Here is a 24,935-nt window from a genome sequence, read left to right on the forward strand (position 1 = left end):
GTTACATATTGCGGCATGCAGATTCCCCCTCTTTACACATCACGGCAGACAGATTCCCCCTTTTTACACATCACGGCAGACAGATTCCCCCTTTTTACACATTATGTCAGGCAGATTCCCCCTTTTTACACATTCCGGCAGACAGTCCCCCTTTTTGCGAAAGAAAGAAAGAAAGAAAGAAAGAAAGAAAGAAAGAAAGAAAGAAAGAAAGAATTATACATACCCTCTCCGCTGGCTCAGGCTCCTCGGTGCAGCTTCTGGTCATGATTCCAGGGCAGGAGAGAATGAGGAGGAGGGAGGTGGAGGAGGGATCCGCAGCAGCCTCGCTGCTGCTGCTGCCCCTCTGCTTCACTATAGGTTGTTCTCAGAAGACAGCCTATAGTGAAGCAGAGGGACAGCAGCAGCAGCAGTGCATCAACCAGTAGCAAAGCGCTGCTGCGGCTCCCTCCTCCACCACCCTCCTTCTCCTTACCCCCATACCGCTGCGCTCCTCTCCTCTATGTCCGGGAGGCTGTGTGCTGCGGGCAGCGGTTGCCCGCAGCACACAGCGGCATGTAATGAGTCAGTTTGATTCATTACATGCTTTGGGCCCCTGGACAGTGGCGGGCCCCAGTGCAACGCACTGGTTGCACTGGCGGTAGTTCCGCCTCTGGTACTATGATGTATCTTGAATGTGGGGGCCGATCTGCTCTCTGTAATGTCCTTTGCATGAATCTGGGTCTAGGTGCAGGCCCAGCATAGCCTTGGATTTGAGAGACATTAAAAAAAAGTCAAGAAATTATAAAGTCCTTAAAGTTTATATAAAGTCTTAAAATTCTAGCAGATAAGAAATAATTTTGCATTATATGCTTGTACATTGCTCCTTGTACATTCTCCACATCATTGGTATTTACTTATATTACTTCCCTGTACATATCACAGCAGAGATTATTACACTACATGAACCATATTAAGAGTAAATGAACAGTCTTGAAGATGCACCTTGGAATCAATGAATCTTATCACCCAGACTCCTACAAAGAGTATATAGAATATTGGAGGAAGTGGAGGGGACAGACGGAGGGGGACAGTTTTGAAGATTTTAAATCTCGTATGGCAGTGGGTCTCAAACTTGGTCCTCAGAAACCCAAACAGCTCGCATTTTCCAGGTCACCGAGCAGGTGCACAGGTGTATTCATTACTCACCGACACATTTTAAAAGGCAGAAGTTCCCCTTACTGGTCACTAGTACTCAGTGCTATTTTTCAGCAGGAACCAGCAGGAACAGATGGGCAGATATATTAACCTGGAGAAGGCATAAGGAAGTGATAAACCAGTGATATGTGCAAGGTGATAACGCACCAGCCAATCAGCTTCTAACTGTCAATTTACATATTGGAGCTGATTGGCTTGTGTGTGTATCACCTTGCACATATCACTGGTTTATCACTTCCTTATGCCTTCTCCAGGTTAATACATCTGCCCCTAAGTTCCTGAACCTCTCATTAAATATCACATTATCAGGAACTGGGTTCCTGAACCTGTCCTGTGCCAAAATATATTTTCCATAGGATAAGTTTTATTTTAAAGTCCATTTTGAGTGTCCATTTTGTGTAACAGGCACTACTGGGGGCATTATGTGTATATATGGAAGTACTCAGGGCATTATGTGTTTTTTTTTTTTTAAGTTTATGTACCAATTGATGCCCAGCCCCTTTGGTAGCTCCACCTGCATCAACGATCACCAATGCCCAGATCCACAGCTCCTGAACCTATTTTACTACAAAAATAGCACTGCTAATACCGCACACAACCCTTTTGGATCCAGACGTTATTGCAGCAGCACTTGTATCAGATGCCGGTTTGGATGAGGAGTGCCGCAGTCTTTTTTGGCTAAGGACGGTCTTCCACCGGGTGGCCACCCTGCAGGTCTATGGGATCTGAGAGACTTCACAAAATCCGGCATGTCTGGTAATTGTCTCACCTTATATACAGCTATATATATCAGACCTGTCACACTTGTCTAGTCTGGGACTTACTCTCCCTCAAACAGTGATCTTACTATCTAATACTGTGCGCAAGTTATTTTTGTCAACCAATACTGCGATCCTTACAGTGGGACTTACCATTGAGCGATACCACCAAATCTGAACATATTACATGCACTTTTAGTTTAATAGCCATATGGTTAAATTTTTATGAATTACTATTTTATATAAGCTGTTTTTCTTAAATTGATATTATATATACATCATATTATATGTGTCTTGATCTCTTACTGCCCTGCCAGTGTTACAGTATATATAAGTGCAGTTGTACCTGATATACATTCTAAAAGATACGCAGGTAGAACTATGTTTTATTTTGTTATTCCGTGAGGAGACCCCAGAGGGGGTAAATTTACTAAGGTGGGAGATTTTTAGAACTGGTGATGTTGCCTATGGCTAATGGCAACCAATCAGGTTCTACTTAACATTTATCTAGCTGCTTCGAGCAGATAATAGATAGAATCTGATTGGTTGCCATGAGCAACATCACCAGTTCTAAAAATCTCCCACCTTTGTAAAAATGTACCCCCATTGAAACATGAACTGTTTGAGGTCCTGAGGACCAAGTTTGAGAACGTGTGTCATGTGGTGATCTAAATCTTCAATTGAAATTAGCTGGCTGTGTGGATAAGTGAATATATATATATATATATATAAATATATATATATTAGTGCAGGGCATGTGGTGTGGCCCCCTTGGACCTCACAACTTGATCCTATGATACAGATATAGCGATGCTCATCCATGTTTTTCCCTGTGCAGGTGCGTGCTCGTGGGTGCTTGCCTATATTCGCACCCATGGTCCATTGACTCTACATCGTGCGCCTACGGGTGCCAGTAGCCGCATCCCAGTGTACTGAATCATATCCATGATGCGATGTGTACACATAGCGGGTAAGCTGGCTGTGGCTACTTCCGTAGATACGCCGGTGTGTTTCAGTCAATAGAAAGTATTCTCCAAAAAGAACTGTATTGGTCATTAGTGGCTGCTCTCCCAAACGTTATATACCGTATATACTCGAGTATAAGTCGACCCGAATATATGCCGCGGCACCTAATTTTACCACAGAAAACTGGGAAAAATGACTGACTCGAGTATAAGCCTAGGGTGGGAAATGCACGGTGCCAGGGGTTATCATGCTCAGGGTGTCATGCTCGTTGCCAGGGATTCATGCGGTAGGTGTTATGCTTGTTGCCAGGGTGTAATGCTTGTTGCTAGGGTTGTGCCCCCAGTGCCACATATACCCCCAGTGACAGATATCCCCCCACAGTGCCAGATGAAAACATGCCACCGTTGATTTGCCCCCAGTAGTTATGCCCCTTATTTGCCCCCAGTAGTTGTGACCCCTCTTTCTTTGCCCCCAGTAGTTGTGCCCCCTTTCATTGCCCCCAGTAGTTGTGACCCCTCTTTCTTTGCCCCCAGTAGTTGTGCCCCCTCTTTCTTTGCCCCCAGTAGTTATGACCCCTCTTTCTTTGCCCCAGTAGTTATGACCCCTCTTTCATTGCCCCCAGTAGTTATGACCCCTCTTTCTTTGCCCTCAGTAGTTGTGCCCCCTTTCTTTGCCCTCAGTAGTTGTGCCCCCTTTCTTTGCCCCCAGTAGTTGTGCCCCCTCTTTCTTTGCCCCCTGTTGCTGTGCCCCCGTCGCCGCTTACAAACACACACACACAAAAACAATACTTACCACTGCCCCGCTCCTGCTTCCCGACCGCTTCCTCTGCTGCTGCGCTGCTCCGCTCCGTCTGGCTGCCGCTCCATCTGGCCGCCCACTCCGGTGCCCGCTTTCCGGCACCCGATCATCTCTATGGGAGAGACGTCATGACGTCTCTCCCATAGCAACGCCTCACAGACACTAGAGGTCAATACTGACCTCTAGTGTCTGTCCCTGGAGCCGGCTGCAGCGGACGCCCACACAGCCCACGACGTCTGCTGCAGCCGTTGACTCGTGTATAAGCCGAGGTTTTTTTTTTCAGCATAGAAAAATATGCTGAAAAAGTCGGCTTATACTCGAGTATATACGGTACATTAGAATCAGCTAATTAACTCTATAGCAAATCCTGATTATGTAAGACCGATAGCTATTTTGGACGGTATTTCATGAAATATTGTACTTAAAAAAACAATATGGGATGTGTAGTTCCACAGCAGCTGGAAAGACACACATTGAATACCCCTGCATTAGAGCCCCAGAGAAAGAACAGGATACCTGTGCTTCGGCTGAACCCTCAAAGGGGGGCTGCATTGCTGAGATGCCGGTGGACCGCTACTGGTGCCTTGCAGGAATTCCTCCATGGAGTCAAGATGCATTGTCCCACCTGCTGCACCTTCAGCTGGTTGCCTGAAGATCAGAGACCACCAGAGTTTCCAGTTTGACATATCGTAATTCCCTGGTACGACCTGTTTTTTCCTGGTTTCTCCGGACAAAATCTTAATATACTGCAATAGATGCTTTACACACCAAAGATAATGTCAATGATTACAAAGTGTAAATCCAGGTATGATTCTCTGTGTACGCCGTCTGCAAGAAAGCCAGTGACTCCTTCTTGTACTGTGCACCTATTTCACCCCTCCCCTCTCCATTCCCTTCCCCTTTCTTCTCCACTCCTTTACCTCTCCCATCCCTCACCTAAGCCAAATGGCCATATACTGGAGTGTAGATTAGGAGACCGATCTTCTGGAAATCACTGAATTAAGTGAATTTAAAATCAAGTAAAAAAAATTGTTGTTATACAAGTGACTTTTCTGAAAGATCCGCAGTTGCTGATGCATGCATATTCTCCAGCATTGCACATAAGAACACGGCGGCAGTGAGCTGTCATTGTCAATGCAATTATGTTGCCGGTTTATGTTCTAATTGCTCTGTAAATTCCATTGCATTAGCACAACAGCTTAGTACTGTTTTAGTGCTTGAAAATACAATTGTAACAGTTTACTCACTGTTTCTGGCATAGGATAACAATTAACAGTAGGCTTGCCATATCATCCGTTAAATGTGGAACATAAATTAATTACACAGGTTCTGATTCAAACCAGGTGAAATGCAAACTTGATAAATTAAGCCACAGAAACTGTATAAGTCATATATGTCCTGAATTAAGGGGATGATATGGCAAGCCCAGTTATATAGGTATTTAATACAGTTTGGGTGTCGAGTTGCTGGTATTCAGGATGCCGGCGGACAGAGTACTGACCACAGCATCCCGAGTTTCAGAATCCTGACGGAGAAGGTAAGTATACTTACCCCCCCCCCCCCACAAGCCTAACCCACTCTCCCCGCAGCCTAAACCTAACCCTCCCCTTCCCTGCAGCATAACCCTAACCCTCAGTGGTGGTGCCTTACCTTAACCTTCCCTCCCTGCAGCCTAACCCTAACCCTCAGTGGTAGTGCCTAACCTTAACCTTCCCTCCCTGCAGCCTAACCCTAACCCTCAGTGGTGGTGCCTAACCTTAACCTTCCCTCCCTGCAGCCTAACCCTAACCCTCAGTGGTGGTGCCTAACCTTAACCTTCACTCCCTGCAGCCTAACCCTAACCTTCAGTGGTGGTGCCAAACCTTAACCTTCCCTCCATGCAGCCTAACACTAACCCTCAGTTGTGGTGCCTTACCTTAACCTTCACTCCCTGCAGCCTAACCCTAACCTTCAGTGGTGGTGCCAAACCTTAACCTTCCCTCCATGCAGCCTAACACTAACCCTCAGTGGTGGTGCCTAACCTTAACCTTTCCTCCCAGCAGCCTAACCCTAACCCTCAGTGGTGGTGCCTTACCTTTACCTTCCCTCCCTGCAGCCTAACACTAACCCTCAGTGGTAGTGCCTAACCTTAACCTTCCCTCCCTGCAGGCTAACACTAACCCTCAGTGGTGGTGCCTTACCTTTACCTTCCCTCCCTGCAGCCTAACACTAACCCTCAGTGGTGGTGCCTAACCTTAACCTTCCCTCCCTGCAGCCTAACACTAACCCTCAGTGGTGGTGCCTAACCTTAACCTTCCCTCCCTGTAGCCTAACACTAGCCCTCAGTGGTGGTGCCTTACCTTTACCTTCCCTCCCTGCAGCCTAACACTAACCCTCAGTGGTGGTGCCTAACCTTAACCTTCCCTCCCTGCAGCCTAACCCTAACCCTCAGTGGTGGTGCCTAACCTTAACCTTCCCTCCCTGCAGCCTAACACTAACCCTCAGTGGTGGTGCCTAACCTTAACCTTTCCTCCCTGCAGCCTAACCCTAACCCTCAGTGGTAGTGCCTAACCTTAACCTTCCCTCCCTGCAGTCTAACACTAACCCTCAGTGGTGGTGCCTTACCTTTACCTTCCCTCCCTGCAGCCTAACCCTAACCCTCAGTGGTGGTGCCTAACCTTAACCTTCCCTCCCTGTAGCCTAACACTAACCCTCAGTGGTGGTGCCTAACCTTAACCTTCCCTCCCTGTAGCCTAACACTAACCCTCAGTGGTGGTGCCTTACCTTTACCTTCCCTCCCTGCAGCCTAACACTAACCCTCAGTGGTAGTGCCTAACCTTAACCTTCCCTCCCTGCAGGCTAACACTAACCCTCAGTGGTGGTGCCTTACCTTTACCTTCCCTCCCTGCAGCCTAACACTAACCCTCAGTGGTGGTGCCTAACCTTAACCTTCCCTCCCTGCAGCCTAACACTGACCCTCACTGGTGGTGCCTAACCTTGACCTTCACTCCCTGTAGCCTAACACTAGCCCTCAGTGGTGGTGCCTTACCTTTACCTTCCCTCCCTGCAGCCTAACACTAACCCTCAGTGGTGGTGCCTAACCTTAACCTTCCCTCCCTGCAGCCTAACCCTAACCCTCAGTGGTGGTGGCTAACCTTAACCTTCCCTCCCTGCAGCCTAACACTAACCCTCAGTGGTGGTGCCTAACCTTAACCTTTCCTCCCTGCAGCCTAACCCTAACCCTAAGTGGTAGTGCCTAACCTTAACCTTCCCTCCCTGCAGCCTAACACTAACCCTCAGTGGTGGTGCCTAACCTTAACCTTCCCACCCTGTAGCCTAACACTAACCCTCAGTGGTGGTGCCTAACCTTAACCTTCCCTCCCTGTAGCCTAACACTAACCCTCAGTGGTGGTGCCTAACCTTAACCTTCCCTCCCTGTAGCCTAACACTAACCCTCAGTGGTGGTGTCTAACCTTAACCTTCCCTCCCTGTAGCCTAACACTAACCCTCAGTGGTGGTGCCTTACCTTTACCTTGTCACAATCCTGACTGTAGGTTTTATATTTGGTGACTTACCCCTGCCATCTGTCCTGGATCCTGTGTCTATTCACTCACGGATTTAAACAGCTGGTCAGCACTGAGTTTTCCTGAGTTCTCTGCCTGAGAGGTAATAGTTAATTAGCTCCACCTGTGGTGATCTCCTGTGTGAGGCTGAATTCAGTAATCTGAACTTTAGGTCTAAAAGCCAGCATCCTGTGTTTTGCAGAAGTCCAGGCTTCAGTGTTCTCTCGACCTGCTAGGCCTCATTCTACATCACAGCCTTGGCTAGAGTAGTCACATGACAGTGACTGTTCACCTGACCCAGAGTTGTTCAATCCTCTGCCAGCCTGAGACTCTCTGCATCACCTAATCCTGCTCACCAATCACCAAGGACCAGGAAGTATAAATCAGGAGGCTGAGTTGGAAACAGGGCCAGTTCCTCGTGTCACATACAGCCTTGTGAGAGTCTTTATGCTGAGCTCCCTTAAGGTAACCTTTGTACCTAAGTTCCTGTGGAAACTCTGTTCCCTTGTTACCGTTTGGTTTACTTTTGTGTTGCCATTTGATTTCACCATTTCCCTGAGTCTCAATGTAAAGGCACAGCTGCAATGTTACGTCTTAAAGGCACAGTACTGAATTCCGTGTTCTCCACTGAAAACCACAGCTGTCGTGTTTCAGTTTTACTACTGTTGTAGTTGTGATCTCCAGAGCTCCAGTACCCCTGTGCCTCAGCACCTCGTGCCTCCAGCACCTCCGTGTTTCCAGCACCTCAGTGTCTCAGCATCTCCATGCCTCAGTACCTCCGTGCCTCAGTACCTCCGTGCCTCAGCACCTCCGTGTTTCCAGCACCTCCGTGTTTCCAGCACCTCCTTGCCTCAGCACCTCCGTGCTTCCAGCACCTCCGTGCCTCAGTACCTCAGTGCCTCAGCACCTCCGTGTCTCAGCACCTCCGTGTCTCAGCATCTCCGTGCTTCCAGCATCTCTGTGCTTCCAGCACCTCCGTGCCTTAGCACCTCCGTGCCTTAGCACCTCCGTGCCTCAGCACCTCCGTGCCTCAGCATCTCCGTGCTTCCAGCACCCCAGTGTCTCTACGCACCCCAGTGCCTCTACGCACCCCAGTGTCTCTACGCACCTCAGTGTCTCTACGCACCTCAGTGTCTCTACGCACCTCAGTGTCTCCAAGCACCTCAGTGTCTCCAAGCACCCCGTGCCCTTTAGCACAATTGTACCTGGTATTCTTCACTGATTCATCAGAGCCTTTCCAGTTCTGTCTTTCAGGAGACCTTCAGCGTCCACACATGCCTCCTGTCTGCCGACCTAATCCTGCATGAGGAGAACCTAGATTCGGCCATCTCTGCTGCGGTTCCTCTTCCCAGTCACCGGAAGAGACCCCGAGTCCACAACACTCCCAAACCAGGTCAGTGGTGGTATTGATATAATCCTCCAGTCGCCCCGCACAGACTTCACTAACACCGGGTTCACAAAACCTCAGTCATGACAGTAGGAACTGGCCACATGGACCCGGCTGAAAGTGTTTGTCTGACGCAGGACCTCCTAAGCAATATTGCAGGACGCTTGGAAGGTCTGGAGTCGACTCAACATCAATTGGCACAGTGTCTGCAGCGGAATTCTTTCTCCAGAAATTCCCTGACCTTCTGCACTAGGACTCCTGACCAACTGCAGATTTTCTACCAGATGTTATTACAGTTACAAGAACTTTTGTCTAGTATTCTTTCTGTGATGCCTGATCTCTTCAGGAATACTACCAACGTTGTTGATCCTGTTTTGTCCCAACCAGTTAATAGAGTCTCTTCCTCTGTGCAAGGAAAAGTTGTTCATCAGAGCTATCCACGGCCCAAGCTCTCTGAAGCTGAACGTCAGCGGCGTAGGGAGCTAAACCTCTGTCTTTACTGTGGAAATTCTGGTCATTTTGTTAAAGACTGCATTCTTCGCAAGCCAGGGAATGGTGACAAATCTCAGTATCACAGTGCTCATGTCTACAAGTCATCCACAGTAGCCGATCCTGCTACTGCTGACGGGGGTATCAAGATGGCTACTCTGAAAGAGACTCAAATTTATGACTGGGGTCCGGTAATTAAAAGACCTTATCCCAAGTTGGGTGTCCAGGGAAGAATATTCAAGCCATTTAGAGTCACAGAGGAGTCAGAGTGTCCATCCCCAGGAGGGGCATCTTCAGAGTGTCCAGCCCCAGGAGGGGCGTCTTCAGAGTGTCCAGCCCCAGGAGGGGCGTCTTCAGAGGGTCCAGCCCCAGGAGGGGCGTCTTCAGAGTGACCAGCCCCAGGAGGGGCGTCTTCAGAGTGTCCAGCCCCAGGAGGGGCGTCTTCAGAGTGTCCAGCCCCAGGAGGGGCGTCTTCAGAGTGTCCAGCCCCAGGAGGGGCGTCCGTGTCTTCAGCCCCAGTGAGGGGTTCAGAGAGTCTTCAGAGCACTGCCCAGCCAGAGAGACTTCAGAGCGCTGCCCAGCCAGAGAGTCTACAGAGCGCTGCCCAGCCAGAGAGTCTACAGAGCGCTGCCCAGCCAGAGAGTCTACAGAGTGCTGCCCAGCCAGAGAGTCTACAGAGTGCAGCCCAGCCCCGTGAAGTGGGGGCTCTTGCCTCAGCCCAGCCCCGTGAAGTGGGGGCTCTTGCCTCAGCCCAGCCCCGTGAAGTGGGGGCTCTTGCCTCAGCCCAGCCCCGTGAAGTGGGGGCTCTTGCCTCAGCCCAGCCCCGTGAAGTGGGGGCTCTTGCCTCAGCCCAGCCCCGTGAAGTGGGGGCTCTTGCCTCAGCCCAGCCCCGTGAAGTGGGGGCTCTTGCCTCAGCCCAGCCCCGTGAAGTGGGGGCTCTTGCCTCAGCCCAGCCCCGTGAAGTGGGGGCTCTTGCCTCAGCCCAGCCCCGTGAAGAGGGGGCTCTTGCCTCAGCCCAGCCCCGTGAAGAGGGGGCTCCTGCCTTAGTTCAGCCCCGTGAAGAAAGGGCTCAGTCCATCCCGGTTCCAGCCGGTCCAGCAATACTCCAGGCCCAGCCTGGTCAGTCCGTCCCGGTTCCAGCCGGTCCAGCAATACTCCAGGCCCTGCCTGGTCAGTCCTTCCCGGTTCCAGCCGGTCCAGCCATATTCCAGGCCCTGCCTGGTCAGTCCGTCCCAGTTCCAGCCGGTCCAGCAATACTCCAGCCCTGCCTGGTCAGTCCGTCCCGGTTCCAGCCGGTCCAGCAATACTCCAGGCCCTGCCTGGTCAGTCCGTCACGGTTCCAGCCGGTCCAGCAATACTCCAGGACCAGCCTGGTCAGTCTCCTTTGGCTCCAGCCAATTCAAGTATCCTCGGATCCAATCCAGTCCTACTCGTCCAGCCAAAGCTTTCTTCAGTTTCATCCTCTAAGCTTTCGTCTGATGGTTTTCCACCTATTTACTTTGATGGAGATTTATTGCAATATGCCGCTCTGGTTGAACAATTTCTCTCTCGGATGGAGTCTGATCCTTCAGGTGCAGTAACTCCTTCCAACGTTACTCGATATCTGTTCCTGGCATTCAGAGGAAGAGCTTTGGAGTGGGCCAACATGCTCTTTGAGAGTAATGATCCTGTGTTCCATGACTTACAGACTTTTAGTAACGTTGTAGTTAAAGAATTTAGTCCTAAACCTTTGGAATCTGCATCAACGAAGGTCCTAAATTCTTCTGTATGAATTTCTCAAGTTCCTCTAAGATTCAAGATGGGTGTCCGGAGTCCACCCTTGAAGAGGGGGATACTGTCACAATCCTGACTGTAGGTTTTATATTTGGTGACTTACCCCTGCCATCTGTCCTGGATCCTGTGTCTTTTCACTCACGGAGTTAAACAGCTTGTCAGCACTGAGTTTTCTTGAGTTCTCTGCCTGAGAGGTAATAGTTAATTAGCTCCACCTGTGGTGATCTCCTGTGTGAGGCTGAATTCAGTAATCTGAACTTTAGGTCTAAAAGCCAGCATCCTGTGTTTTGCAGAAGTCCAGGCTTCAGTGTTCTCTCGGCCTGCTAGGCCTCATTCTACATCACAGCCTTGGCTAGAGTAGTCACATGACAGTGACTGTTCACCTGACCCAGAGTTGTTCAATCCTCTGCCAGCCTGAGACTCTTTGCATCACCTAATCCTGCTCACCAATCACCAAGGACCAGGAAGTATAAATCAGGAGGCTGAGTTGGAAACTGGGCCAGTTCCTCGTGTCACATACAGCCTTGTGTGAGTCTTTATGCTGAGCTCCCTTAAGGTAACCTTTGTACCTAAGTTCCTGTGGAAACTCTGTTCCCTTGTTACCGTTTGGTTTACTTTTGTGTTGCCATTTGATTTCACCATTTCCCTGAGTCTCAATGTAAAGGCACAGCTGCAATGTTTCGTCTTAAAGGCACAGTACTGAATTCCGTGTTCTCCACTGAAAACCACAACTGTCGTGTTTCAGTTTTACTACTGTTGTAGTTGTGATCTCCAGAGCTCCAGTACCCCTGTGCCTCAGCACCTCGTGCCTCCAGCATCTCCGTGCCTCAGTACCTCCATGCCTCAGTACCTCCGTGCCTCAGCACCTCCGTGCTTCCAGCACCTCCGTGTTTCCAGCACCTCCGTGCCTCAGCATCTCCGTGCCTCAGTACCTCTGTGCCTCAGTGCCTCAGCACCTCCGTGTTTCCAGCACCTCCATGTTTCCAGCACCTCCGTGTTTCCAGCACCTCCGTGCCTCAGCACCTCCGTGCCTCAGCACCTCCGTGCTTCCAGCACCTTCGTGCCTCAGTACCTCCGTGCCTCAGCACCTCCGTGTCTCAGCATCTCCGTGTCTCAGCATCTCCGTGCTTCCAGCATCTCCGTGCTTCCAGCACCTCCGTGCCTTAGCACCTCCGTGCCTCAGCACCTCCGTGCCTCAGCATCTCCGTGCTTCCAGCACCCCAGTGTCTCTACGCACCCCAGTGTCTCTACGCACCCCAGTGTCTCTACGCACCTCAGTGTCTCCAAGCACCTCAGTGTCTCCAAGCACCTCAGTGTCTCCAAGCACCCCGTGCCCTTTAGCACAATTGTACCTGGTATTCTTCACTGATTCATCAGAGCCTTTCCAGTTCTGTCTTTCAGGAGACCTTCAGCGTTCACACATGCCTCCTGTCTGCCGACCTAATCCTGCATGAGGAGAACCTAGATTCGGCCATCTCTGCTGCGGTTCCTCTTCCCAGTCACCGGAAGAGACCCCGAGTCCACAACACTCCCAAACTAGGTCAGTGGTGGTATTGATATAATCCTCCAGTCGCCCCGCACAGACTTCACTAACACCGGGTTCACAAAACCTCAGTCATGACATACCTTCCCTCCCTGCAGCCTAACACTAACTCTCAGTGGTGGTGCCTAACCTTAACCTTCCCTCCCTGCAGCCTAACCCTAACCCTCAGTGGTGGTGCCTTACCTTTACCTTCCCTCCCTGCAGCCTAACACTAACCCTCAGTGGTGGTGTCTAACCTTAACCTTCCCTCCCTGTAGCCTAACACTAACCCTCAGTGGTGGTGCCTAACCTTAACCTTCCCTCCCTGCAGCCTAACCCTAACCCTCAGTGGTAGTGCCTATCCTTAACCTTCCCTCCCTGCAGCCTAACCCTAACCCTCAGTGGTGGTGCCTTACCTTTACCTTCCCTCCCTGCAGCCTAACACTAACCCTCAGTGGTGGTGCCTAACCTTAACCTTTCATCCCTGCAGCCTAACCCTAACCCTCAGTGGTGGTGCCTAACCTTAACCTTCCCTCCCTGCAGTCTAACCCTAACCCTCCCTCCCTGCAGCCTAACCCTAACCCTTCCTCCCTGCAGCCTAACCCTAATGCTCTCTGGGGTGCCTAACCCTAATCCCCCTCCCTTTTCAGCAATCCATGCAGCAGTAATGCTCCATGAATCCCAGATTCCCCATCACGACGGCATCACTGACCAGATTGGGCAGCCTATTTGAACCCATAGTGGTCACTACAGCATTTCCTAACCTTCAATGATCCCTCTCCAGTCGACTGGTGAAGGCTCCTAGTGATTCTGCTACTCTAGTATCTTCCAGTAACTGCAGTGAATCTCCTGTTACTGCCCACTTGGAGTGCAGTATTCTACCTGTTTGTCACAGTATGCGAGAGCCTGGTACTTATTTGTCAGGTCCAGTGGTGCTGGTCCTCCAGGGCTCCATTGGTGGCACTGAGGTAGGGGGTCAGTGACGTGAGTGGACCATAACTCTAGGAGCATAAATATTGCACGCTGTATGTCGCTTCCACAAGATCACAGCCTTCTCCTCATTGGACAGTTTACCTTGCTATCTGCTGAACCCTCCCCAGGGTTGCTGCTTTTGGATCCTGTTTTTTCTGCTCCATTCATAGTGCCTGCTCCTGCTGTGTTAATGTCTTTGAGCTCCATCTCTATCAGCCCTTCTCTCCCTTCCTTGTCTACTGCTTGGTGAGGTCCCTGGTTCCTGAGCAGCTGGCCGATATTGCCTGGTTCCCTGTGAGGAGTCCTTCCCTGATGAGATCGGCGACCATTGTATGCATCAATCCGGTGCCTGTCTTCCTGACTCATGGCTTCATAGTGGATTGAGGTGCTACCATCTGCTGCTTCAGTCTCTCTTGGAACTCCAGCTGGTTCCTTTGGCGGGCCTTCATCTGCTGCATCTGGATGGTGCATGTCAGAGTTGCTAGTCCTCACTGCACACTATCCTTCTCAAACAAGCTGCTTCCACTTACCAGACTTCATCTGTGTCCTTGGTAGCCATATGTGGAAGCCTTTCTTCTTTCATTGGGTGCCCTGACCACCTGTTTTCTCTTCCTCACCCATATAAACATTGTTTGTCTGCTTCTGCTCTCTTATGTAACTTCTCTTCACTCATACTTCTCTTCTTTTCCTTAATTTGCTCCTTCCCCTAATATTATGTCACCCTCCTATCATCTTCTTTTCATTTTCTTTATTTTTTTTATTTACACCTCAAAGACGTTTCCTGCATATTTATTTTTTATTAGAATATTGGTGGTAGATTTATGTGAGGGTGGTACTGTCAGGTTTGGCTTACCTGCCCTTGTACTTACTGTAACTTCAGTCTTTGCTTATTTGGCATCTGATGGCCTTAGGAGTTTTATTTGTTTCTTGTGTTTATACTGTATTAAGTCCCATGCTCTTGTACTGTACAGTACACTTGTAGGAATACATACGCATTCAGTGTAGGACTGGGGCATGAAGGGCCTACCGGGGAATGCAGTGGTAGGGGCCCATGCACAGAGGTGTGGCCAGCCACCACATTGGTTTACCTAACCATTAGAGAGTACATGGGCTGGGGCCATTGATATATATACAGTCAATATTGCCAGTGCATGCATGATAATGTAGCAGATTAATAACAGCAATGCATGATAGAAAATACACCATAGTCCTGTGCATTATAATGGAACATATGCATAATGTATAATTCAGTTACACAGTCTGGAACCTCTTCCCTAGAGGAGGAGGTGGTTCCCCACCAGGCAGTAGGGCCCACCGGGGGGGGGGGGGAATGGGAGGGGGAGAGGGGCTACCCCTATATCCAGTAGCGGATCTTGCCACGGGCAAGCAGGACTTTTGCCCGGGCCGCCGCCTTCCGGAGGGCGCCGCACCATGGCAAGATCCGCCACTGTGCGCCCCACTGTGCCCCCCGCTTTGAAGGGAACCAGACGCGTAGCGTCTAGTTTCCCTTCATGGAGAGGACCTTGTTGTGCGGTGCGCGATGACGTCATCGCGCACTGCACAGCAAAGGTCCTCTCCATGAAGGGAAACTAGACCGTAGCGTCTAGTTTCCCTTCATGGAGAGGACCTTTGCTGTGCGGTGCGCGATGACGTCATATAGTGGTCGACCTAGACATTGTCGACCTAGTTACTGTCGACTTTCAGTCCGGATCCCGTAAGTTTCCCAAACTCTTAGTTATAGAAGATGGCTATCCTGTATATTTTAATGACCTTGAAATGGCTTAATGCCACGTTACGAGGCCTCGTTCACCATCATGCTCTTTTCCAACCCTTTAGTTGTTCCTGTGTTTATTACTGATTTATAAATGACTCCGCAAGCTGCCTATTATGATGTATAGTTGCTCAGTTTTTCTTTTGTCTATTAGTTTGCTTGTTCTTAGGCTTGTGTCTTGATTTTAGGGATAAAAGATATTGGAATATTTGGTCACCAGTTACTGTACATGGTGTTTATTACTTAATGTTCTTTACGGTGAGCTTATTTTACTTTGTTTTCCCGCTAAACCCTCTTCTTTCTTTACATTTGGCACTAATACCAGGTACGTTTCTCAAGGCTTTTCATACAAGGTGGATTGTGTAAAGCTGGTATGCATGTAGTCTTAATGAAACCAGAATCTGTCTTTCATTTAAAAAACAAAAACTCATAACAAAATGCAATATACCACCCTTGATCCCAGCCAGAAGGGTAATAATCCATGTTTTGCAGCAAATGTAATACTGATAATGACCACTACTTTTGATTAAATTAAATTGTCATGGAAAACTTTAATTTCTTCTTCTTCTTCTTCTTCTTCTTCTTCTTCTTCTTCTTCTTCTTCCTTCTTCCTTCTTCTTCCTTCTTCTTCCCTTCTTCTTCTTCTTCTTCTTCTTCTTCTTCTTCTTCTTCCTCCTCTTCCTCTTTCTGCTTCATCTTTCTTCTTCTTCTTCTTCTTCTTCTTCTTCTTCTTCCTCTGCTTCTTCTTCTTCCTCAGTCTGTCTTAGCCCCTAGTGTGTAGTGTTTCACATCTGTCACTTATGGAGGAGCTCCATTGTATTTCCAAATTTCCAGTAATTAATCATCAATGAGTATATGAAAATCCAGTTTATTTCAATCATTTGTAATCCTTTAATGTTGCATAAATTAAAGAAATCAATTACCAAGCTCTCATTCCATCTTTTTTAGAAAAAAGTTTATTTTTTTATTTTTTAGTTAAATCTTGTGAACAAAATAATTGTACTCTTCTTTTTGTCAAAGATTATTGGTTTTTATTTTATCTAATAACAACATTTAATAATTAATATATTCCACAGAGAAAACTGGTCACTCATTATTCCCAGGCCCAGAGGAGACAAATAAAAGGCCGACACGACCTTTGGCCACCAATGGGTACCCTTTACAGGATTCAAAAGGTGGAATGTAATGGAGTCCGAGTTTGCCGGAAGTCCAGGATGCCGGCTGAACATGTACAATTTTTTATAGGGATAGTCTTTTACAAGGCATGGTTCTGCCTTGTAAATGATTGCCCCTTAAAAAAAATTCAAAATTTGGACAGCATCCTGCACCTTTGGACTCTGTTACATATGGCCCATATGCCCTTATTTATCAATGAGTGATAAATTGCACTGTGAGTGATACATTTCTCCAGCCAATCCGCTCCTGTCATTTTTCAAACACGGTATGTAACATGGCAGTTAGGAGCTAATTGGCTGGTGAAATGTATCACTCACAGTGAAATTTATCACTCATTGATAACTTAGGGCAATAGTGTCCTAATTCTGATTTCTGCTCTCTGTGGAGTGTAGGTACTGTACCAAGAGGCCAGTGTCACGCTTGACTGGGTTTGAGGATCCGGCAGCTGATACTTGCCCAAAGAAGTAGTAGTCTGCAGATGAAGAAGATGAGGAGGTTGGATATAGTTCCTTCTCATGGGGCAAGGGATAAATGGGGGACGTAGGTGGAGCTAGGAATCAGTGAATTGTAGTTCTAGAGAACGAGGCCGAGGGTAAAGAACTGTGGCTTGTGAATGGTGACTTAAAGACGTGGTTGAAGACAAAGAACTGCGGACTGCGGCTTGAAAGACGAGGCTGTAGATAATGAACTGCGGACTGTGAAAGGTGGTTTAAAGACGTGGCTGGAGATAAAGAACTTCGGACTGTGGCTTGAAAGACGAGGCTGTAGATAATGAACTGCAGAACGTGAAAGGTGGTTTAAAGACGTGGCCGAAGACAAAGAACTGCGGACTGTGGCTTGAAAGACGAGGCTGTAGATAATGAACTGTGGCTTGTGAAAGGTGGTTTAAAGACGTGGCTGAAGACAAAGAACTGCGGACTGTGGCTTGAAAGACGAGGCTGTAGATAATGAACTGTGGCTTGTGAAAGGTGGTTTAAAGATGTGGCTGAAGACAAAGAACTGCGGACTGTGGCTTGAAAGACGAAGCAGAAATCCCGGGACCGTCCGTGTCCAGAGGTTATTACTGGGTCGGGTTTCCAGGAGCGCTCCCACAGGCGGCAGTAGGTTAGAGACGGCGGGGCTGCAACAGCAACTAAGAGACGGCAAAGCAGAGCCAGGAGTAACCAGATTATGGCAAGAATCCTGGGGGCACAGAGCTATAGCACCTACAACTGGGTTGTAACTTGAAGCACTGGCGTTCCTGTCATAAACCAGCCCACTTTTATAGGGAGAGATCTCCCTGGATTGGCTGGAAAAACAGGAAGCCTGAACTATGCTCCAGAATTGGTCTCCAACATGGCGGCTCCCAGTAAGGCAGACCTTTCTGCTGACACTCAGACAGCTCCCTTCCCCTAGTCTCCTAGCAACTGCCTGAGTGAGTGAGATCTGCTGCAGCGGCGTCCCGCCGCCATGTGCGGACCCCCCCCCCCCCCACCGCCGCCTACCGCTGCAAGTGAGCCCGCCGCAGCAGCCCTTCTACGACGCTGCCCTCCTCCGCCACTGCCCACAAGCTGCCCGCACAGCAGCCCCCGCGGCCCCAGAGTACCGGTAAGACCTCGGACGCTGACAGCCAGGAGTTGGACAGGCATTCATTTGCCTCACTGCAGACTGGCAGCCGAAATTGACAGATGTCAAGGTCTAATAGTATTACTGAATTAATCTCTCAATTGCCGCTGCCGTAGTTTTTGATTTGTGATAATTTGTAATAAACTGTAATAAAATAATATTATCCTGAAGCTGGCTGTATGGTACATCTCTTCCTTACCTCATCCACTTTCATGTCCATGTTATAGACATAAATTTAATGAGTGGTCCCCACATATTTTGTTTAAAAAAATATATATATTGTAATCTACATCAATAAAATACATTTTTTATTATTATTATTAATAATAATATTAATAATAATAATAATAATAATAATAATAATAATAAACTTAGAAATCATGCTGCTCTTTTGTATCCTGCTCTCCCTATTTGGACAAGAAGCGTCACCACATATGGGGTATTGTCATTATGGGTTATTGTGTGTAGGATTTTGAGGGGAAAAATGTATTCCATTTTGGAATAAGGCTGAAACATAACAAAATGTGGAAAAAATGAAACAGTGTGAATACTTTCCGGATGCACCAGATGTTAGATGCTGTAATTGATACCAAAATGTCCAGTTAGTCTTAGATTATACTACGGGGGATTAAACTGCACATTGCGCACATATGCCATCTGGTAGTACAGTACTATTCCAACTGTCATTGTCCTCACACACCACTGGGGCCTCTGTCTATTCTTCAGTCTTTCATCAGTATCTACATATTAAAGAGAACTGGCCTCAATAAATTACAACAGTTAATTTCTGTGGGTTGGCTTATATTTATTTATATTCTATTCTATTGGTGTCATATTTTATAATACACTGCTGTATCTGTGCCGCTGATACAGTATGTCACTGAGCCCAGACAGCCCCTGCAGCCTTCAGACAATATTGAAAATTTGTGGTGATCGTTTATGCAAGTCACGGTAAATGACTATAAATGAACACTGCTGATATTAATAGTAATGTAGGCAGGGCCATATTATCATATGGACTCAATGGGAAGTTGTCCAAGGGCTCCAGGAGTATGAGGGCACTAGGCTGATAACTGAGGGTCCCCTTTTTCCTGGGGTACCAGATTTTTGGACATTGGCCCCGGGGGAACCAGAGATATACAACTTCAAAGCATGGTCCCCATCAGAGCTGCCTTTAGAAGTTGTGGGGCCGAGACTGACTAAATAGACAGGGACCCTCCAATCCCAAAAAATAAAAGATTCTGCCAACTGCTCCACCCCTTTGTGATGTCATACATTATGACGTTACCTATAGGTGGAGAGTTGCGGACCTACAGGAACTGTTCACAGAGAATGATGCACAGGGAAGGCTTGCTTTAAGAAGTCCTCCCTGTGCAACAGCCTGCTGTTGATTCACAGACTGGTGCTCTACAGGTATTGGCAGTAGGAGCAAGGGGTCGGCCCCCTCTCTGTAAGGGCCAAGGACACTAGTCCCCCACAGTCTGGTGGCTGCCCTTGTCCCCATCCGTGCCTGTTTGCTCTTCCCAGCCAGATATCTTCTGTGTGATGTAGACTTTTTCTGAGGATATACTCCAAAAGCTGTGACTCTCCCCTTTTGGTAGACACTGGCAGCTTGTCTCTACTATAACCAGAACCAGAGATATCAGCCTTCCAGCAGCTGGTCCCTGCTCCAGCTCCACACGCCTGGTATGCAGTTGTATATATTTCTCAGTGGATTGCTCTGGCTCCTGAACTCTGATACCCAAGTCCCCAGTACCTCCTGAAAGGTGTCCCCAGTACCTCCTGAAAGGTGTCCCCAGTACCTCCTCCTGAAAGGTGCCCCCAGTACCTCCTGAAAGGTGTCCCCAGTACCTCCTGAAAGGTGTCCCCAGTACCTCCTGAAAGGTGTCCCCAGTACCTCCTGAAAGGTGTCCCCAGTACCTCCTGAAAGGTGTCCCCAGTCCCTCCTGAAAGGTTGGATTCTCACTCTCACAGGGGTCTGTGCTCATCTAAAGTTTGTGTCTTACTCAGTCCAGAAAAAATAGGGTTATTCGGTTTGTTTTGGTAATCAACTAATTCATCTTTTTTTTGTTTTTCCTTTACTGGTTCCAGCTGATAAAGTCGCTTAATAGTAAATTGTAACATTAGCACAGATCACATATTGTTACTTAATTATTAGGTGAAGAATAAAAATTCAACTTTGGTCTGAATTCCAAATATTCTTCAGTACAAGTGTGATACCCTGAAACTGCAGCCCAAATCAACTGTGGCACTACAGGTGCCAGCATGACTTTAATAAAAGTAAAATGTTTGCTGGAGTTGCATAAGCACTGTGCCAGCAGCCTACAGCTTGCAGCACAGAAGGAGTTAACAGCACAGCTCATAGCAATACAGATCAGTCTGCAAAATGCAAAGGGCATGACTCGCACATTTGCAGACTCAGAGCGGGAAACTGAGAGCGGGAAAAACAGAGCGGGAAATCCCAGATAGAATGTGTACCTGGGAATGCAGGGTTATAAAAATGTTGTCCTGCAGTGAGACACAACACAGCTACAACAGAATGAGAGCAGCAGCAGCAGAGCAGAGAGCAGACAGACAGTGAGGAGAAGCACGTGTTTTAGCTAGCTGAAGTGTGGTGGATTAACCAGAAAGATGTAGCCCCAGTGAGGGCTCCCCACATATTTAGGTGGGGAGTGATGCCAGCCACAGCAAAGCACTTGATGACAGAGGGAGACATCGCAGTGTGAGAGCAGCAGTATGCAGAATCCAGTGAAAGGGTGATGCCAGGAGAAAAGTGTGCTCAAGGTGTGTGTCTCAAGAGGTATCTGGGTGAAGTGGTTGGATGCCACGCGGCATGAGTAAGCGCCCCCCATAGAAAAGTATCTCGAGAGGTATCTGGGTGAAGTGGTCGGAAAGCCACGTGGCGTGATTAGAAGCCCCCCAAGGAAAAGAATCCTCGCTAAGTAAGAGAGAGAGAGAGACGGCAACCTGATGTGTAGCACTACTGGTCACAGAATGCCCTGGTATGTACTGATGTTCGCTATAAATATGCCGCTGCGCCTAAGCGATGCGCTGGAGGAGGTGCCCTGATATGGGATCCACTGTAACTTATGCTTTGTGCTGGAGGAGTGTTCACAAGTTATCCCTGCAATATCTGTTTGATGTTTAAATAAACTTTATGCTGTTTTTCTGAGATGGCCTGGCGCCCAATTCTTTATGCGCTGCACCGACACCTGTAGTCCACTCCCACAATGTACTTGTAATTAAACACCTGATTCTTCAGGGGACCCTCTGGTAACTGTGCCTGAACCCATGACAAGCCGGGGCAAAGTAAGTGTGATGTACTATACACCGTGCCATGCAGATTGGCATACCTAGTAGCAGTAGACTATCACACAAGCATCAATATCTTCTAGTAATGAATAACGTGAAAACTTCAAATTACGCCTGACTTTTTTATCCATCTCTAATCATTGTGAACACAATGAGGGTGATACAATGGCCGTCAATGAGATCAAAAGTCCCAAATATATTGTCATTGTGGCCTCTGTTTTATAGAACATTTAGAATATTGTACAATATCACTATACACTTAATTCTATAGTATTATTCTGTATTCACATTTCGTAATACACTGTGCAAAGATACTGGTGGAAGTGGTGTGGGCACATTGGTTGTATCATGGCTCGGACGTTCCCCACACACTGTGCTTGGAATGTATGGGACTATGGATTGGAGTTAATGTAAGGAATCGTCTCATAGGGAAATGTCAGTTTTTACTAAGTTCAGTATTTCCCTAATTCTCTGTATTTTGTCGCTTGTCGACTTTTTAGGCGTTTTTTTGGCCTGTTTTTCTTGTCCATCAAGATATTTTTTTTCCTTTGCAGTAAATAGGAAGATGTCCCCGGCCAGTCTTCCAATGCTGGGCTGCTTCTTCAGGATTGTGGATTTGAGGTCATCGCTGCTGTCATCCAGGTCATCGATCACCACAATCAGCTTCCGCTTTCCTGCGCCCATAACGAACATAGTAATTAGTCACAGACAAGAAACTGAGGACGCCTAAACGCAACATAATGCAGGTAACAATCACGGTGCCTCACTGTCAAAGATTAAAAATGGAGAATTACATCTCAGGTGTTACCTCCATCCTATTCCAGTGACTAAGCAATGCTTCTGTTTATGTGCCCAAGGTATTATTACATCAACATTAATTTCCAGTCATTTTCAGTGGGAAATGGCTCCTGAAATCACAAGGAACTAACATGCCATTCAAAACACATGAAATTCCGTATTTACATCCAAGATCAGAACTTGGTGGAAGGACCCCATCGGAGGACATGTTCTGACCCGGAACCCAAAAGTGACGCAAGTCTGGACTCGGTCAGACTTGAAAACCCAAAGTTCAGGTGTGTTCGGTTTTCAGCAAAACCAAACCTGTAATGGAACCCACTAACATAGGCAAAGGTCAGTCACCGTTGGGTACTAGGTTAATGTTGCAAAATATAGTGCAAACTCTTGGGGCACTACTAGTGCCAGCACACATTGAAGGCTGATGAATATACTTGAAAACTGATGCATGTAAAACTACAAGTGTCAGCATGCACATGGGCGAAAGTGCATTTCCTATCATGTGCCTCTCCATACATAAAGTCATATTAACCACATCATAGAATAATAAAATACTCTTCCCCAGTTATAATATAATATATCAATACTGCCTCCGTTATATTATTACAGCGCCCATAATTAATAGGGCAATGCCGGCTCACTAATTAAATATGTGAAATATTGAAATATGATTGTTTCTACTTCTGTCATACATTCTGGTGTATAGTTTTGTGTCATAGGGGTGTATTCAATTAGTGCCGTTCCTTAGACCAGTCGGAAAGTGGCTTTCCACCCGTTTTTAGGTCGAATTTACATTTGACCTATTCAATGCCCGTGACGTTTTTTCGACTGATCAAAAAAATCTGGCACGGGTGAAAACCACGTGGATGGCTGAATTTGCTGCAGATCCACGTGTTTTGACGAATTTGCATGCATTTTTGCTAGAGATGAGCGGGTTCGGTTCCCAGAGAATCGAACTCCCCTGAACATCCCGTTCCGAGTCCGGATCCGAGTCCAGCTCGGGACTTCCCGCCAGACTCGAAAACCACAACGAGGCAAAACGTCATCATCCTGCTGTCGGGTTCTCACAGGTTTTGGATTCCATATAAACAGCCGCGCGCCGCCGCCATTTTCACTCTGGACATGGAGAGTGAGGAAGACAGACCTCTGTGGGGGGTGGCGTCGGGTGGTGGTTAGTGTGTGCTCTGTAGGGGGGCTATTGCAGTCACTGTGGTGTACCTGTGCTGTGTTAGGGGTGCTGTCCTGACTGTCACTGGTGTTTCATATGCTGTTACGGCCGGGTGCTGCAGCTGTACATGGGTGTAGCTGTCCTCCTGTTTGCTGTAAAATATAGGGGTGCTGCTATTCAAATAACATTACACTGTCCCTGTATGTTGTAAAAATTCAGGGGTGCAGTTGTTAAAAATTAAAAGCACACTGCTCCTGTATGCTTTAAAATATAGGGATGCTGCTGTTAAAATAACATTACACTGCTCCTGTATGCTTTAAAATATAGGGATGCTGCTGTTAAAATAACATTACACTGGCCCTGTATGTTGTAAAAATTCAGGGGTGCAGTTGTTAAAAATTAAAAGCACACTGCTCCTGTATGCTGTAAAATACAGGGATGCTGCTGTTAAAATAACATTACACTGGCCCTGTATGCTGTAAAAATTCAGGGGTGCTGTAAATTAAATGTACACTGGCCCTGTCTTGTATGCTGCAAAAATTCAGGGGTGCATTAAAATCAATATACACTGGCCCTGTCTTGTATGCTGTAATAATTCTAGGGTGCAATAAAATAAATGTACTCTGGCCCTCTCTTGTATGCTGTAATAATTCTAGGGTGCAGGGAAAAATCAATGTACACTGGCCCTGTCTTGTTTGCTGTAAAAATTCAGGGGTGCAGTAAAAATAAATGTACACTGGCCATGTATTCTGTTAAAATTCAGGGGTGCTGTTGTTAAATTAAAAGTACACTGGTCCTGTATGCTGTAAAAATACAGGGGTGCAGTGAAAATAAATGTACAGCAGCTTGTCTTGTATGCTGTAAAATTAAAGGGGTGTTGTGAAAATACAGGGGTGCTGGCACTGTCTGCGATTGTGATGTCTAGGCCTGACCTTCACAACACTGTATGGGAAGAGGAGGCTCCTACCACCATTTGCACGCTCTCTGCAAGTGCTGGGAGGAGCACCGCCAGTCCAGTTGCTGATATTGAGATTGAGGATGTCATTGTAGAAGTACACCAGGATGAGGAGGATATTGGTGTAGCTGGCACTGAGGAGGCAGTTTACGATGAGGATTCTGATGGTGACATGGTTTTTTTGAATAAGGAACCAGTAGAGACAGTTGTTGCCCATTTCATAAAAAATAGTCATGCCTGGGCAAAATCCCATAAAAGCCACCTCTTCTGGACAACAGGTGTCAAGCCATCTATTACATTTGTCAATCTATAATAAGTAGGGGTAAGGAAGTTAACCACCTAGGAACATGTACGTCACCTGCAGCGCATTCATCATAAGTCATTGTCAAGTTCAGAAACTTTGGGTAATAGATTAAGCAGTCCACTGACACCTAAATTATGTGGTTTGTTTGTTTGTTTGAATAGTAGTTCTCTGTGAGGATGAGGATGTAAACACTGAAGGGGGATGGGTAATCTGAGGATGAGGACTGCCACCGTAGAGCCAGTTTGTGCATTAAGAGATTAATTGCTTTTTTTTTGGTGGGGGTCCAAACAAATCAATCATTTTAGCCACTGTCGTGTGGCAGACCCTGTCGCTGAAATTATTGGTTTGTTAAAGTGTGTGCCCTATAAGTCCAGGGGTGCTGCCCCACTGCCATTTAAGTCCAGGGGTGCTGTTGCCTGTCTGCTGTGCTGTATAATTTCAGGGGTGC

At 47.5% G+C, this 24,935-nt stretch overlaps 1 protein-coding gene across 3 annotated transcripts in view; it reads right to left on the bottom strand.

Moving 5' to 3' along the window:
- Nucleotides 1-21,373: 21,373 nt before the first annotated feature.
- The window catches only part of LOC134945683 (uncharacterized), a 115,484-nt gene continuing 111,922 nt past the window's right edge, over nt 21,374-24,935 (bottom strand). For all 3 annotated transcript variants that reach the window (XM_063935124.1, XM_063935123.1, XM_063935125.1), the window contains exon 12: nt 21,374-21,939. In XM_063935124.1, coding sequence (XP_063791194.1) covers nt 21,689-21,939 — 251 coding nt within the window. In that variant the 3' untranslated portion in view covers nt 21,374-21,688. The remainder of the gene's footprint in view (nt 21,940-24,935) is intronic.

This window comes from Pseudophryne corroboree, chromosome 7 (assembly GCF_028390025.1).
Source record: "Pseudophryne corroboree isolate aPseCor3 chromosome 7, aPseCor3.hap2, whole genome shotgun sequence".
In the NCBI taxonomy this organism is placed as follows: domain Eukaryota; kingdom Metazoa; phylum Chordata; class Amphibia; order Anura; family Myobatrachidae; genus Pseudophryne; species Pseudophryne corroboree.